Source organism: Ictalurus punctatus, chromosome 17 (genome assembly GCF_001660625.3).
Source record: "Ictalurus punctatus breed USDA103 chromosome 17, Coco_2.0, whole genome shotgun sequence".
NCBI classification, from domain to species: domain Eukaryota; kingdom Metazoa; phylum Chordata; class Actinopteri; order Siluriformes; family Ictaluridae; genus Ictalurus; species Ictalurus punctatus.
Window position 1 is genome coordinate 4805034 of NC_030432.2, and position 18057 is coordinate 4823090.

The 18057-nt window shown below is 38.1% G+C and overlaps 1 protein-coding gene across 2 annotated transcripts in view; it reads left to right on the plus strand.

The window, feature by feature from the left end:
* prkd2 (protein kinase D2) overlaps nucleotides 1-14869 on the plus strand; it is a 32557-nt gene extending 17688 nt beyond the window's left edge. Inside the window, exons 3-18 of one of the 2 annotated variants that reach the window (XM_017491365.3) lie at nucleotides 1459-1590; nucleotides 1769-1965; nucleotides 3737-3920; nucleotides 4630-4701; nucleotides 6551-6713; nucleotides 6793-6904; nucleotides 7689-7766; nucleotides 9430-9727; nucleotides 9806-9858; nucleotides 9973-10045; nucleotides 10169-10275; nucleotides 10524-10685; nucleotides 11009-11107; nucleotides 13257-13524; nucleotides 13794-13879; nucleotides 14148-14869. In XM_017491365.3, coding sequence (XP_017346854.1) covers nucleotides 1459-1590; nucleotides 1769-1965; nucleotides 3737-3920; nucleotides 4630-4701; nucleotides 6551-6713; nucleotides 6793-6904; nucleotides 7689-7766; nucleotides 9430-9727; nucleotides 9806-9858; nucleotides 9973-10045; nucleotides 10169-10275; nucleotides 10524-10685; nucleotides 11009-11107; nucleotides 13257-13524; nucleotides 13794-13879; nucleotides 14148-14369 — 2306 coding nt within the window. In that variant the 3' untranslated portion in view covers nucleotides 14370-14869. Of the gene's footprint in view, nucleotides 1-1458; nucleotides 1591-1768; nucleotides 1966-3736; nucleotides 3921-4629; nucleotides 4702-6550; nucleotides 6714-6792; nucleotides 6905-7688; nucleotides 7767-9429; nucleotides 9728-9805; nucleotides 9859-9972; nucleotides 10046-10168; nucleotides 10276-10523; nucleotides 10686-11008; nucleotides 11108-12588; nucleotides 12697-13256; nucleotides 13525-13793; nucleotides 13880-14147 lie in introns of those variants that run through there. The other variant, XM_053687180.1, reaches the window with a different exon arrangement.
* The last annotated feature ends 3188 nt before the right edge of the window (nucleotides 14870-18057 follow it).

Sequence of the window (18057 nt, forward strand, 5' to 3'; positions counted from 1 at the left end):
CTTACATTTCCAGCCTTTTGTTGCCCCCGTCCCAACTTTTTTGAGACGTGTTGTGGCCATTGAATAGAAATGACCTCATTTTTTCCCTTAAAATGGTACGTTTCCTCAGTTTCAACATTTGATATGTTTTCAATGTTCTATTGTGAATAACATATTGGTTTCGCAAATCATTGCATTCTGGTTTGATTTACATTTTACACAGCATCCCAACTTTTCTGGAATTGGGGTCGTAAATTAAAATCTTGAACTGTGGCATGTTGACGTCTGTTGTGACCAGCTCTGTGTGAAAGAGCATGTTTAGAGCATGGGCTGCCAATAAGAGTAAGAGCAAGCACAGCAGAATGAGCAGGCATATCTATCACAAAATGCGGAGGTATTATTACTTCTCAGTTGTATTTTACTTTTATTTGCAAACAATGCATACTTTTGTAATGTTAATATACGAGTTATTTAGCATTAACAGTAACTGTTTTCACTTTATTTACCATAACAGTTTTAACTTACAACGTTTCAAACATTCTATCCACAGTTTTTTAAAATTATAAAATCAATGCATCATTAATTTATTGGTAAACCTTAATAAATGGTTAGTGTGGTTAAATCATTAACTATAATTTACTCTTCACAGCCACCTTTATGGTGCAAAAGACAATATAGGCAATATACAGTACATTTTAGTGTTTTAGACAAAGTTTCAGTGTGATTCCTGAACAAACACGCAGAAATTATTCTTTTGCCTGGAAGCACATGAATAACACAAGCTGAATAACACATGGACATTTCTTTTTGATTAACCTATTGACACTCCACTGCTCAACTTAGGTCCTTCAGTAGGTTTGGCTCCTGTATAAGAAAATATGTAAGAACGTATGTAGTAACTCTTGTTTATATTGTGTAGTAGCCTAATAATATAATAGCTTGGGACTAACGTGACCCTCCAATAGATCATCATCTTCCATTCTAAGAAATATTATGGCTTAGTGAAAAACATAAACTTTTAGGTGCGTGTAAACTTTTAGAGGGTGTGTGTGTGTGTGTGTGTGTGTGTGTGTGTAATCTCACGTGGGGACACTAGGCATGAAATGGGGACACACCCTAGATGAGATGCCCATGCGCACATACACACTCACACAACACAATTTACCATAGATAATCCACCTGCTAGCATGTTTTTGGTAGGTGGGAGGAGACCAGAGAATGTAATGCATCCCACTGTGCCGTGTAGAAAAACTAATAAAGCATATCCACTTGTTGTTTTTTTTGTTTGTTTGTTTGGTTTTTTAAAAAATGAATTTCTGTTTGTTTCTCTATTATTAACTATGAAATGAGGTGTGTGTGTGTGTATGTGTATATATATATATATATATATATATATATATATATATATATATATATATATATAAATATCCAGTAATGTTTTAGTTTTCTGACACATTTCTATTGTGTATTTTTCTGCAGCGGCTGCTACCTTTGAAGATTTCCAGATTCGTCCACATGCTCTGAATGTGCACTCATACCGTGCCCCTGCCTTCTGTGACCACTGTGGAGAGATGCTTTTTGGCCTAGTGAGGCAAGGGCTCAAATGTGATGGTGAGAGCTACTCATCTGTAGGAAGACTTGAAGCTGGATAAAAATGAATGAATTCCAAATATTTCCATTCTAGATGAGCAATACGATGTTATTTGTGTTAGGTATGCCATTAAAGCATTCACAGTTCTTTGTTGTTATTCATAGTTCTCTTATTTGTGATGGCTACCTCCCCCTTCAGGTTGTGGGCTGAACTACCATAAACGCTGTGCTTTCAGCATTCCCAATAACTGCAGTGGGGCGAGGAAGAGACGGCTGTCAACCACATCTCTCAGCAGCAGCCAGTCTCTGCGTCTGTCCACCACTGAATCCCTCTGTAGTATAAGCACCAGTATAACCTCTGAAGAAACAAATCTGATCCGCTCACACACACAGATGGTAAAGCTCACACCCGTCCACATGCCCAGTCTGAGCTACAGTGCTGTGGAAAAGTATTGCCCCCCTTCCTGATTTTATTTCTGTTTTGCATACAGTGTTTATCACACGTATTTGTTTAATATCTTCAAAACAAAATTTAAACCCGAGTCAACACAAAATGCAGTTTTTAAATGACATGTCATTCATTGATGGAAAAAGGTTTTCCACCATCAACAGGCCCTATGTGAAAAAAGCAATTGCCCCTTAGTTACTTAATCAAATGATTAACCATATTTATTTGATAACTGGATTCAATTACACACACCAAGGCTTGATTACTGCCCTATTGAATCTAAACATCATTTAAATAGAATCATTCTAGCAAAAGTGAAGCAGGGTAAAGGGTTACAAAGGTCTGGGACTTCAGTAAACTACAGTGATAGCCATTATCTTCAAATGGAGAAAATTTGGAAGAGTTGAGAATCTTCCCAGAAAATTCCTAACAGAAGGTCTGTTTCATCTGGCATAAAGAGAACACAAGATCCCACAATTTGAACATCATACCAACAGTCAAACATGGTGGTGGTAGTGTGACGGTGTGGGGATGTTTCGCTACTCCAGGGCCTCAGCAACTTTCCATAAATGACTATGAATTTGGCTCTTTACCAGAAAAGCCTAAATCTCAAGCTCAAGTACAGTTGGGTTAAGCAGTAAGACAATGATCCAAAGCACAAGAAAAAGTCCACCTCTGAATGGCTGAAAAGAAACAAAAATTAAGGTATGGAGTGACCTAGTCAAAGTCCTGACTTCTACCCCATTGAGATGCTGTGGCAGGACCTTAAAAAGGCAGTTCATGCTTGAAAGCCCTCCCATGTGGCTGCATTAAAGCAACTCTGTAAAGAAGAGTGGGCCAGAATTCCTCCACAGTGATGTGAAATATTAGTTTATAAACTGTGGTTTGTGTTTCCTCATATTCTGCTTGTCTTATATTACATTGTATGAGGATCTGAAACCACAAATATGAAGGAAATCAGAAGGGGCAAAAACATTTTCATAGCACTGTATGTTCAAGCTCATGTTTCGCATAAAACTGAATGTAGTCACCATCAGGGTTACTTCATGACATGCAGTACACTGTAACAGAGCATTATTTAAGTTTTAAATTTGTTTAGACTATTTACATGGCAGAGCTTCAGCTGCCAAATTCTGTTAAATAAATAAATAAATAAATAAATAAATTCCAAGTATGGTGGTGGTAGCTGATGCTGTTGGAGGATACTTAAAATATGTGGTCACTTTTGATCAGAAGCAGGCAAGTGCATTTTGTGATATATTTAAATATTTTGTAATATGAGACACTGTAACCTGCTCTTAATGGTATTTCCCTATTTACAATATCATTTGTTTATACTCATTATGTACTCAGACCCAAAATGTAACTCACTTGGAGTTACTTCACAAGTTACCTTAAAGGTACATAAAGCTTTATTTTATTTTATTTTATTTTTTAACAGAATTGCGTAACATAAATGGCTAAGTATTAATTAAAAAGTAATGACTGAAAAAATGTTTTTGATTGCAGTACTTAAGACATAATTGTTTTTATTTGTTATTGCCTTCAAACACTGGTTATTGCAGGATAATAAGCAAAGATCTAGTCTTCTAGAAGACGTTATAGAATAAGCTCATGTTTTTAATTAACTGACATGCTCATATATTTATTAGTTCATCTATTAACACCAAACAGTAAACCTCTTATTTTTTCTTCTATTTTTCTCTAATTGTTACACAGCCCCGAACTCCCAGTGAGGCCCGGCGGTTCTACACAGGCCGTCCTGTCCACCTGGACAAGATACTAATGAGTAAAGTAAAGGTGCCACACACATTTGCAGTGCACTCCTACACACGGCCCACCGTCTGCCAGTACTGCAAAAGACTGCTTCGGGGTCTTTTCCGCCAAGGACTGCAGTGCAAAGGTCTGAGAGTCTGGTTTCAAATGATGATTGGGGTCACTTGAAATTTGAAGTACTTAATGGGAGGGTGGGTGGGTTAGATCTTCATCCTCCTAACTTCAACAGCTATAATGTGGACTTAATTAGCATTAGATGTGGTTGTGCCAATCTTAATCAGATTCACCATGATTTTTGCTTTTACATGTAGCTATAGTTACTCTGATGAATTATAAAGTAGCACTACCTAAGGCAAAGACATGTTTCTGGAGCCTTTTTATGTGCGAGACAACAAAAAATTTGAGCTGATACGTCAAACAAAGGCAGTGCCACACGCCTCTAATGTAGTTTGGTGTGCCTTGAAATGCTTCTTAAAATGGATGCATTTCAGTACACACCAGTGTCAATTCTGCAATTCTGGCCATGAATTTCAGTACAAGCTAGAGCTTGCAGCAGTATTAAATCCAGTTGACCATTGCTTGGTCAGTTATCCTTCAAAACCCAACTCAACATACAGATGAAAGTTTGATGTTACAACTACTTTAGGATAAAATTCACAAAAAGACAACTGTCTTTGGCATTAGTCAGTCTTTTTTTTTTATTTTATTTTGTTGGGTACTGCATTATGTAATATGTATACTATACTACTTAAATGACTTTATCACTAATTTAATTGTATTATATTTTATTGATAACATATTAACATACATGATAACATGTATTTCTCCTCATTCAGACTGCAAATTCAACTGCCACAAGAGGTGTGCATACAAAGTGCCCAATGACTGTCTTGGGGAAACTATTGGAGGTAATAAAACATGCACATGGACTCTTCATCAAAGCTGCATAGAAATAAGCACAGATTCAGGCCCACAGGATTATTTATATATATATATATATATATATATATATATATATATATATATATATATATATATATATATATATATATATATATATAGAGAGAGAGAGAGAGAGAGAGAGAGAGAGAGAGAGAGAGAGAGAGAGAGAGGAAAACATGATCCAAAAGGTTTTCTGTAAGAAACTGTTAAGGTATTTAGGCAGTTGACAACAATAGCCATCTAATAATACTTTTTGCCAGATGTACTTTAGTTGTTAGGTTTCTTACATGCTATAAAGATCAGGAAAGTTCACAGGACATGCTGCCAGAAATCTACTATAAATCTGGGAAGCACTCCCTTCAGTCTCCTCTTCAGGAGGTGAAATGCTCCTCAGTTGGGTTAAGGTCTGGTGATTGACTTGGCCAGTCTAAAACCTTCCACTTTTGCTTCTCCTGGATAAAGTTCTTTGTTGAGTTGGCAGTGTGTTTTGGAGCGCTGTCTTGCTGCATGATGAAGTTCCTCTTGATTAGATTAGATGCATTTCTCTGTAAATTGGCAGACCGAATGTTTCTATAGACTACAGTGAGCCTGTTTCAGAAGCAGCCATGCAAGCCCAAGCCATGACGCTACCTCCACCATGTTTCACAGATGAGCTTGTGTGTTTTGGATCATGAGCAGATCCTTTATTTCTCCACACTTTGGCAGTTCCATCAGTTTGTTAGAGGTTCATCTTGGTTCCAGAAGTTCTAATCTCTGTATTTCTATGTGAAATCCAATCTGGACTTCAGATTCTTTTTTTTAGTCTATTTTAAAGTCTATTTTAAAAACTTTTAACATATTCTATGTAGGCTTTGAAATTAGTATCAGATGTTCCTAGAAAAAGAAGGGCCAACAGAAACCATAAAAATTTGTGTCGGGTAATAAAAAATTTTTGTGCTGATTTAAATTTAAAAAAAAAAGTTTATGAATGGATTTCATTGTTTAGATTACATTTTATTAGATAACGCTGCCGTGATGAGAAACAGGATTATCAAATTGTGATGACGTTTCTCTTTGAAAGCTAGCCAGATAGCTGTAGTATAAGCACAGAGATATGGAGGTGAGACCCGGTGAAGTAGCCTGCTGGAGTTTACTGCAGAAGAAAAGTAGATCAGGATTTATAATATAATGTGTAACTTTCCCCTATTATTAAAATCTATTCATCTTCCATACCGCTTATCCTGCACAGCGTCACGGGGGGCCTGGAGAATATCCACGGGGACTCGGGGCACAAGGCGGGGGACACCCTGGATGGGTGCCAAGCCATTGAAGGGCACAATCGCGCACACATTCACACAAAATACGTTCACACACTACGGACAATTTTCAAATGCAAATCAGCCTACAACACATGTCTTTGGACTGGGGGAGGAAACCCCTGAAGCATAAATGTCCAGATCATGATTTTATTTAGCATATTTCCTCATTCTAACAAAATAAATTTCTGCTTACGCCCCTCCCAGCACAACACATAACGTGCTTCTGAATCATTCATAGACATGAGTTTATTTACATCAGGCACAGCGCACAGGCGTTAATTTGCATTTTGACCACAGTCAAGCCAGCTGAGGTACAAACAGGTAACTGAATGTAACAATAACTGTGTGGTCTTACGCATTATGCTTGTGCCACCTGATTAGCTGATTGGATATTTGCATGAATGACCAGGTGTTCAGGTATTCCTAGCAAGCTGTGTATCTGAATCCATTCTGAATTTTCACTGTGTGGTTTTTTTCCCATGTCCATCTATCTTTTCCTTCTTTTTCTTTCTCACAGATATGTTTAGTCCAGCTGCAGACACAGAAGTACCGATGGATTACAATAATGAATATTTGGATTCAGAAAGAACTTCACTGATGGATGAATCAGATGAGGCCTGCAGCATCCCTGGCTCCTTCTCCCCTGACAACAGTCAGGATGGAGCCGGTGGAGACCAGAGGTCAGACACATACTATCTCGCTCACTCGCTCCCTTTCATTTAAAAAACATTGATTAAGTATGTGTTCTGATCTCCTCAGTGCTAATATTCCCCTCATGAGAGTGGTACAGTCAGTGAGACACACCACACGCCGCTCCAGTAAAGCTATCAAGGAAGGCTGGATGGTGCATTACAGCAACAAGGACACCCTGGTACACTGCTTTTCTAGTTCATACAAATAATTCCCTCTGCACTGAAACAAATAAGAAAAATTAAGGACGGTACATTTCATTACCAAATATGAGACAAATTAACATTATTTCTGTGTGATAGAGAATGCTTGAAATGAAATAAATTGTGACTTGATATGATTTCCAGAAATAAATGGCAAGGTTATTAGTTTGTCAGTATTGTATTAATTGCCTAGATAGAACAATATAGATCAATTATTTGTTCTAGTTTTTCAGTGAATTATTTCTTTATTTCACATCCTTTATCTGCATTAAAAGACACAAACATCTCAGCCTTTACACTTACCTGAGATTCTGCTCTGCACTCTTTTGCATTACTTTTTTTTCTTTGCATTTTATTATTATTTTTTTTTAATTGATGGGTGTTCACGTGTACTCTCATCATCTGATGAGATGTATTAGATGCCACACAAGTAATTGGCGCACGTTTTTTAGCTATCGTCTAGTCTTCACTAGAATTACTGCTGGACGTGTTCTTTAACCAGGTGAACAAAGGTTAAACACATTGGTGAATGAAAAATGTTTACATAGATATATTAAACAGATCTTGCACAAAATTTTTTTTATTTTTTCCATAGTCTCTCCTTCAATCTATGCTTCTTGCTTTCTCTTCTCCTCACATATATTTCCAGCTTATCTTCCTCTCCATGTATCTCTCCTCCTCTCTGTGGGGTGGTACAGCTCTCTTCCTCACTAACATTGACTCCTTGTTGACCTATGATCCCTGACCTTTCACCCCCAACAGAGGAAGCGACACTACTGGCGCCTGGACTGCAAATGCATCATCCTTTTCCATAATGACACCACCAATAAATACTACAAGGTAAGAATTTTACAAACTTACAAAAACAGTAGCAAAAACTTTTTTTTTTTATCTTAATATGAGTAGGCGGTGATGTTACACATTCCCACTGTTTAAGCAGTGTACGTGTGAGACGAAAATAAGAAATTTGATAACATAACTCCTAGTGTCCTACTGTGACCTGTAAACATGTTGTTTCTCTTCTTATGTTTTGGTAATAAATCTGAGAAGCCATATGATTAAGGCGTTAATACCATAGGAATAAGAAACAATAAAGCTTATAAAATGCATTAAAGGGATTTATATGGAGGGCAGTGCTGGTTAGAAAATTACTTTTCATCTGTCCTCTGATTACAGCCATGCCCCCTGATTACAGCTCATAGGGATGTGATTGGACACTGATTTACATTGCATGTGCCCTAAAGGAACCCTAGTGGTTATCTGCAGTTCATAGAACATGGTTACTCTTGCATATGCATGTGAATATCCTCAGTGCTAGAGAGGGCCTGAAATGAACTACAATACCTGTCCCTGTGAGGCAAATCCCTGAAAAAATCTGTGTTTCAGAGCATTAGGATCATGAAGGTATACACTGTGCAGATCAAACAGTCGTGAATCCTGTGGTTGCACGGCTACAAGGACATCTGACAATTTCAGTGTATGGAATGGCAGGGTTTTGGGAAACCTCCTACATTTTTACAAATCAGGAAGTACATTTAGTAGAAACCGTTGTTCTCAACAGCCAACTTTCTTTATTGTGCCTTTGTCCAGGAGGGAGCTAGCTCTTGAAACTGTGCAAAGTTAAATGATTGTGATACCTGCAGTTGTTTGGAAATTTCTCCTAAGACTCGTGGAGGTCCACAACTTTTTTTTGTTGAGTTCTTGGCTGAGTTGTTTGGACTGTTTGAAGTTGTCTTTCCCATGCTTTCAAGGGTAAAATGATACTGAACCTTAAATACAGCTGCAGGCGCACTCCCAGTTAACTCCTAATCATGACACAATCTTCTTAAAGTCATTACATTCATTTCTGGAATCTTCCAGACTCTTTACATAGACGGTGAACTAGATGTATGTAAAGCTTTGACCCAGTGGAATTTTGATATAGTGAATTATATCTTAAATAAATCTGTCTCTAATCGATTGTTATAAAATTTCCTGACATGAAAAGAGAAGATGCACTTGCCAAAAGAACTGAAATGTGTAGAGTTGTGAAAAACTGAGATTGAATATCTTTAGCGTAAGTGTGTATACAATTTTGGCCTCAACTGTAGGCTGATAAACAAATATGCAGTATTTTGTTGTTGTTTTGTCCAACTGAGCATTTGTGCAGAATTGTGTAAAGTTTCTGTAAACACAGAACAAGTGGTTCACTAATAGGGTATAGCCATAGATGCCAGCTAACCACTGTGTATATGATAAACAATACCTAGTACTGGATCCTCTGCAACTCTGACCCAGAGCAAAGCAGCTACTCAAAGTGAGTGAGAGTAATATCATGAAGACTTTTAACTGTGATTCGTTATGCATCTTATTCCGTTGTTATACTGTACATGAACGTCACAACTTAGTCCTGAATAATATAGTTATATTCTATTTTCATAAAGGGTGCTAATGAGTTTGCATGTGACTGTAGATTGATGTGAAATATGACTTCACTGACAGTTCATGTATTTTGTCTTTCCAGGAAATACCTCTTTCTGAAATTCTTGAAGTATGCCCAGCGAGTGATTTCAATCTGGTGCCCAGTGGTGCCAGCCCACACTGCTTTGAGATTGTGACTGGTACTATTCGATACTTTGTGGGCGAGGACTCGAACCCCTCCCAACTACCTAGCATGACAGTTCCCACCTCATCAAATAGTGTAGGACCCATTAGTGGAGTGGGACAGGAAGTTGCCAGAGCTTGGGAAAACGCCATACGTCAGGCCCTTATGCCAGTCATCTTCCAAGACAATCCACCATCTGAAGGCAGCACCCCTCACAGTAAGGATACGATCTCTGAATCAATCAGTTTTCTTTGTGGATGAAAGCTTCGGTGCTTAATTGCAAAATGTTTCTCAGGACAGGCATCAGTCAGTATTTCAGTGTCCAACAGTCAGATTCAGGAGAATGTGGTAAGTGTGCACAATTAAGAGCAATGTTCTGATTAGGAATATTAAGGGTTTTGATGCTGATGTGAACAGTGATGAGGAAAGTAATGGTAATGATGGTGCTGATATTTTCTGTAGGATATTGGCATGATTTATCAGATTTTCGCTGATGAGGTTCTGGGTTCTGGCCAGTTTGGAGTGGTGTATGGTGGTATGTATACTCAAAAGTTTAAAGAAAGTTTTACCAAAATGTGATTCAGTATACCATCTCATTTTCAGATTGTTCTAAATTTCCTTTCATTCATCGTTTATACATTCGTTGTTTATTAAACAGGAAAGCACAGAAAATCTGGAAGAGATGTGGCTATCAAGGTAATCGACAAGCTTCGCTTTCCAACTAAACAGGAGAGCCAATTGAGGAACGAGGTGGCCATACTCCAGGTAGCCATTCTGGGGAAGTGCATTATGGGGGTGTGAAATTCCACTGCAACAGTCATGTGTTTTAGCCACTTTGGTCAAGAATTGCATTTGCATTACCAATGGTTGTGCCGAAATGGTTTAAAAGTCTGCTCATATTTCTTACAAGCTGGTTTTGAGAATGTTCACCTTTTATGTCACCACATAATAAGGGCCTTTGTTTATTTCCTTTCTCACTCTCCTGACCTTTTCTCATATCTCTTCTTTTCCAGAGTCTGCGTCATCTGGGCATAGTGAATCTGGAGTGTATGTTTGAAACTCCTGAAAAAGTGTTTGTTGTTATGGAGAAGCTTCATGGAGACATGCTAGAGATGATCCTCTCAAGTGAGAATGGACGGCTACCTGAGAGGCTCACAAAGTTTCTGATCACACAGGTCCGAAATTCGTTACGTGTAGAGTATATACAAACCATTACAGCTGACTATCATATACATGATCTACTTTTAAGTATTCGTTCAGAATGTGGTTGTATGTGTGTAATGACTCAAAATTGATACCAGACATCTTAATCTAAATGTGCACAGGTGTGTTCAGATTCATACTTGATGGATTAATACTTAACGAGTGTGGACTTGCATCTGCCTTGCTATACTTCTTGTTGTATACAGGTATAAAATTGAATCTTTTGATAAATGAACATATACTTTTCTCTTGTGGTTTTTCCCCTCTCTTTCTCGTTCTCTTTATTGTACTGCAGATCTTGGCTGCCCTAAGGCACCTACACTTCAAGAATATTGTGCATTGTGACTTGAAACCTGAGAATGTGCTGCTATCTTCAGCTGATCCATTCCCACAGGTAATGACCTCATAGCAAACGCAAACCATAACACTTAACAATAAAAGTACAGTGAGAGTTCATAGTTAACATTTGTTTTCTTCTGTCAATTTGATAAGTCATGACTAATAAATAAGTATATAACTGGTTTCTTGATTTTAAAGTATATTCCACAGTGTTGATCTTTACAATAGCTATTAGAGTCCTAACCAAATCCGCTGTTAATGAATTATTATGTTCAGATTTACTAAAGGTTTTTGTGTGTAAAAACACATGCAAACTTGATAGCAAATGCAATATGTGCTAACAGGGTCTCGGCTGATGAAGTCTTTCAAATGATCAAAGTACATGCATTTTTTTTTTTTGCGTGTTTGGCTTAATGAATATACAGTTAAAAGTGCCGGGTGGTGTTAATGCAAACACAGAGGAATGGTGTTTAAATTAGTACAGCTAAAGGACATGTAAATGTATTTAAGCTATAATGGTATAGCTTCTATAGCTAAGGTATAGTTTGTTTCGGCCAATTAAAGAGAAAATCAATCCATTATTTTAATAAAGTGTCTCACAATTGTGTTTCAGTATTTAAAGTAGTTTAAAATTATGAGAAGGTTTCTCAAAGTTATGGCTTTATATTACCATAGTGACGTTTGTTTCATATTAGATATGTTGCACATTAGCAACAGCATTCAAAGTGATCCCAACAGTATGTCAGGTGGCAGAGATGGCTGCAGTTACAGGTAATGCTTTATTTAAAGCAGACAGGCAAATAAATCCAAATCACAGGGTGTACCCCGCCTCGTGCCCGATGCTCCCTGGGATAGGCTCCAGGTTTCCCCGTGACCCTGAAAAGGATAAAGCGGTATAGAAGATGGATGGATGGATGGATGTGGTAAAAACATGGTCAGAACAGGCAGATAATCAGGCAATCATCAAACACATGGAAAAGGACTACACCAGACTCAAGAAACCAAAAGATAAATATCAAGAACAGGATATGGAACACAGTAAACAAAAACTTGGTACATCAGGCATGTACACTGAGTGATACTTCAGATCATGTGTGGTTTTGGAGTCACATTTATAGAGTGCAGGTGTGCTTGATTAGAAGCCAGGTGATGTTGAATGTGGAATTGAAGCATTTTTCTGGGGATTGTCATTCTGGGCGTCCATGTTATAATGGTATAATCTGGGATGTGGAATTTGTCACTGAGTCTAGGATTGACAGGATGTCTAGAGGTGTTGTTAGAGGGACACTTTCTGATAGAGGTTTCAGGGGCTAGGCAGCAGTGAGGTGGCAATTCCAGCATGTAAGTTACCTCATTGGTTCTTTGCATTATATATTGAATGGTCTCATGTAATGGTGGGTCAGTTTTCTTCAGCCTTGTGTGGTGCAAATGTCTTTGTGGTCAAGAGCCTGTGGTCAGGTTTGGGCTGTTTCCTGATAAATGTGCCATGAGAATGCACCCACAAAGCAAGACTGGGAAATATTTGTTGTTTTCCAGTTTCTTTGGGGAGTGCAGGGTGAAGGCATGACGGGGAGTCTGTCTTGGTGTTCTTTGAGCCAGGTCTGCAACAGAGATTGAACCGGAATCTGGCAAAGAAGACTCAAGGTACTCAAGGTTTTTGTGGTTGGTGTAGATGATAAATGGTTGTTCAGCACCCTCCAGCCAGTGGTTCCACTCCTCTAGGGCTAGTTTGACCTTGAGCAGTTGTCTGTTCCCAGTGTCATCATTCCTTTCTCCAGGCGAGAGTTTCCTTGAAATTAATGCCAGAGGGTAAAGCTTAGGTTTCTCTCTGAACCAGTGTGACAACCCTAACCCTAAGCCTAACTCAGCGGTAGAGGGTTCAGTCCTCTATAGTCAGTGCATGGTCTGCCCCCCTTTTTTCCCCACAAAGAATAATCCAGCAGATGCATGTGATGTGGAGGGTCAAATCTAGCCTTGCTTGAGTGATTCCTTGATGTACTTCATAGCTTTATTCTGTGTGGCAGACTAGGGAGATGCGGTTATGAGGTGATGTGGTGCCAGCCATGAGCTCCATGGCACAATCATATGGCCTCTGAGGAGGCATTTATCAGTGGTAGATTAAGTTAAGCACCTTTTATTATTCTACTTTTAATATTTCTCCTTTTTTTTAAATCATGTGTTTCTTTGAAACTCCTTCTTCCCAGGTGAAGCTGTGTGATTTTGGTTTTGCGCGGATCATTGGGGAGAAGTCTTTTCGGCGCTCTGTGGTGGGAACACCTGCTTACTTGGCTCCAGAGGTGCTGCTGAACCAGGGGTACAACCGTTCTCTGGATATGTGGTCTGTCGGAGTCATTATGTATGTCAGCTTGAGCGGGACCTTTCCCTTTAATGAGGATGAAGATATCAATGACCAGATCCACAATGCTGCTTTCATGTACCCACCAAACCCCTGGAGGCAAATCTCTACAGAAGGTATATTTCTTGATAGTAGTACCAGTTTTTGCCTTTGTCAGGTAAATAAGAACAGAACACCAATGCATTTCAGTGATTACTGTACCTACATCGTGTCTGCTCTTCGTATTGCGTTTAATAGCAATTATACGTTATTAAAACATGATTGAAAGCTGAGAACAAGTACCTGGCTGTTGAAATTGTAGAACTGTAAAAAATGCGCAATGAGAGGAGAAATCAGAAGCACAGAACAATACAAATTAAATGTCATCTCTCCTTTTTTTCCATAGCTACTGATCTCATCAATAACCTGCTTCAAGTGAAGTTGAGAAAACGCTATAGTGTGGACAAGAGCCTGAGTCATGTCTATTTACAGGTAACATTAGACACATGCAGAGAAGTGCAGGATTACTGGAATCAAGAACTGAATTAAAGAAATATGAAAATGGCAAGGAAACAGGAAAAGCAATAAATTAGAAAACAAGGTTTTATTGCAAGATACATTTCCAGCAAAGAACAAAGCTGATGCACTCCATACATATTTTGATTTCTATTTACCGTCATTGCCTCTAAATCAGTCTTTCTCTCTTACTCCATCTGCCATTTTTCACACCCCATTTTTCTCTCTCATTCTGTCTTTTAAGGACTATCAGACATGGCTGGACCTGCGAGAACTGGAATCAAAGCTTGGTGAACGTTATATAACCCATGAAAGTGATGATGCTCGCTGGCAGAGGTTCGCTCAGGAGCACACATTGCCTTACCCAGCTCACCTGGTACCTGCGTCGACTGCCTATGATGATGAGCAGAAGGACATTGACGATGCTTGTATGCAGGGACTGACTGAGCGTGTTAGCATCCTCTGAGAAAAGTGGAAGAAGCAGCCAAATGTCAGTTGGAGGGGGCAATTAGCTATCTTCAAAGTTGGCTTGAATAGATTGGACCTCTTCTTCTCCACTTTTTTTTATCTATCAAGTCCCTCTACCTACTTTGCACTATGTACAGCTGTATGCTCCAACACTGTTGATGGAGACTCTACAGCTGTATCTTTTCAGACAGGTAGAGGTTCCTTTATGCCAAACCTTTCCATAGTTTACAGAACACAGGGGTAGTGGGAAGACAAAAGCAAACATAACTGTGTACAGTGCAACCATATTACCATTGTATCATATTTCTTTTTATGCTTCGTTAGCCCTTGATTCAGTTCGCATTGGTGGTAAGTCTATGTTCTTAGTATTACATTATGCAATATGGTTTATTGGATTTGAGTTGATCAGTTTTTCACTGAGATCATATAGTTTGTCAATAGACATAGACATTGACATAGTACATATTCCATACAATAAAGAATATACTTGTCAGACAATAGCATGCTTGTTCATATTTTCCATCTGATAGTTATTCTTAATACATTTTTGATTTTGCCTCACCAAACACTCCATTAGTGGGAAAAGCACAAATAAATACTGTAGATTACAGTGAGAATTTAAATGTACTGTGACCGAATAGTACGATTTAAATAATCCAAAATCATATGGATCAATATATGGACTGTTCTTTAAAACAAGGATTTAGGTGTGTCCTGCTTCATTGACCTTCTATATTAAATTCACAAATAAAGTTACACATGATAAAATACAAGCATCAAACACCCTAGTTTGCCATAAACCTCTATATGCATGATTTTGATGAGTGTATTTGTGGCATGCCAGACATGCAACTATATTTAATTGAAACGCTGTAACAAAAATCCTGACTAAACAAATAGGTTAACAGGAAGCTGGGCGTTAGGAATCTCTGCCTGGTTCCTTTCGAAAAAGAACCTCACCTTTTGATTGAAGTAGATGTGGTGGATAGAGGGCCAGTCGGTCTCAAGTGGTCCAATAATTGTAAAGTTGGTTGCTTGACTGTTTTTAATTTTTTTATTATTATTTTGAGTGGTTAAGCTCTATGTATTAGCATTGGAAAAACACAATTTAAAAAAAAAAAAAAAAAAACTTGGCATCTTTGTGTCATGACACAACAAATTTTCGTTATACAGCTGTTTATGGAAATCTCAATATCTCGGCCAAAAGTATGTCATAACACCTTACTCTCTCACCCACATTCGGGCCATCCCCAAAATGTAGTCATAAAGTTGGTAAATGTGAAGAATGTCTGTGTATGCTATAAAATTAACATTTTCCTTCACTGGAACTAAGGGGCCCAAACCTGTTCCATCATGACAATGACCCTGTACACAAAATGAAGTGCATAAAGACATAATTCCTCACAGCCACATTCCAAAATTGTCTTCCCAGAAGAGTGGAGACTGTTATAGCAGCAAAGGGGGACCTACTCCATATTGACCATCAAGGCCATGGTTTTGGAATTGGATATTCAACAAGGACATACTTCAACAAGGCCCAAATACTTTTGGCCAAATAGTGTATAATCTCCTAGTCCACACAAACGTGTTCTTCTTTTGATGAGCTCTACATCATTTGCTGTAAAAGTGTGAAGTTTATTTGTTCCAACTGTATGGGTATGACTTATTTTGTAGAAGTTGCTTTTAAGAGTACACCAACAGCGAGCAAGGCAAAATTGATGCCATGGCGGCCATTGCACTAGGCAAGATGATAAATTGAGATAATTGGGTGACCATGTTTGTAGGCAACTGTGAGTTCTGGGAGTAGGAATCAACACCCACCAAAAAACTCACTCCAGGAGCAGGGCCCTTCCTAGGTCTCCTCCTGGGGCATGGACCTTGTCTGATTGTCTGATACTCTTGGCAGCATAGTGGGTCACGAACATCCCGGGCTGTCCCAGTACCTCTCCTCCGGTCCATATCCCTCCCAGTCAATGAGGTATTACTGCTGGTCTTCTCGTCATAGTAGTCTAGGATCTCTTTCACGATGTAGGCTGGCTGTCCCTCAGTAAGGACTTTAAGCAGCAGCTGCGAATGGAACGGCTACGGCAACAAGAATGTAAAAATCACTAAGCAACCATAAAGAAGACGGCGCAGTGCAGCATTCAGTCATTTATTGAAATACAATATTGAAATGGTATCTTATACTTGGTTTCAAATGCAATTGTCAAATGTATTTATATGAGGAATTAAAGGTATAGGAAATAATCTTTATAGTAAATAAGCACTTTGCCTGCATCCAAAAGTCTCAAATGTGAAATTCACAGGTCTGTTAATGTCAAATTTCTTCTTCTAAAGTGTTTTGATGGCATATTACACATAGTTTTGTATGCAATTGCCAGATTTGAATAGCTTTATTGAGAATAAGGAAATAATGAGAGTGCAATTTTCCTAGATATAATAGCCTAGTTCTCTCAGGTCAATTCACAGAGCCAGTATTTAACATTTAAAATCAATTTTCTCCATATTGAGTAATTTGATAAAGTGTTAGACGTAATTTCGTGTTCAGCTATGATTTTTTATTAGATAGTTAGGAAACATCAGGTGCAATTTGCCTATTCATCTCACAGTATTCAAAACATATCGAGTTTTTTGATAGTATATTATAGTACGTTTCATATTTCAGATGTCTTAGAAGTTTTGAGAATGAAGAGATAAAGGTGTAGGAGGCAATAAGAGTCAAGTGTATGAAATTTTATTCACAGCTTGTATTCGTGCGCCATCTACAGGCGCGAGATCGTAACTACAGGACCTAATTTCTCATTAACGTAATGTTTTTCTCGTAATAACGCGATATTTCCACTTAACCACTCGTTATTTTCCCCTTAAAACGAAATATGTTTCCCGTAATAACACGATATTTTCTCATAAACACGACATTTTCCTCTATAGTCCAGTATTTCCAGGAAAATAAATAAATTCTCATTCTAACGAGATACTGATTTTTTTAAATTAAAAATATATGATTTTCATCCCTGCTTTAAAAAAAGTATAGAAACCCTCAGAGTTTGTAATGGTTATTAATGGGAACTGCATTGGTTTTAATGGAAACTGTAATGGTCCCTGTGGGTCTCTACTGGTAGGCCTAATTTGTTGCCTTCTAATGGATATGTCTAGTGGATACCATTAAGGACCAATAATGGTAATGGTTAACAGCTGATGGTTTGTAATGGTATTTGTAGTGGAAACCATTTGAATTTCTCTGATGGTTCTGTTTGTTTGTTTGTTTCCAGCAGGGATGCGTGACAACAATGAGCTACTGTACAGGTCTCCAGCTGGGGACAGAAAAGAAGTGTAGCTCTGTTGTTGTTAGTTTAAACACCCCCCAATTACAACTTAGTATAATCATTTTCAGTGGAACTCTCATATATTTTATGGCAAGATTATTAATTAATATAGCGGGATTGCATGAAGGTCCTGACTCAAATTATTAAATAATAAATTCGTACCATCACCGTTCTTATATCCACCCGAAATGCTCGAGCGCATTATTATTATTATTATTATTATTATTATTATTATTATTATTATTATTATTATTGTTGTTGTTGTTGTTGTTGTATAATTGCACAGATGACGTGCTGATTAGTATTTTATTTAGTAGTCTGTATTTCCTCATTCCCCGCCCCCCTGAAGTGAATTCCTGG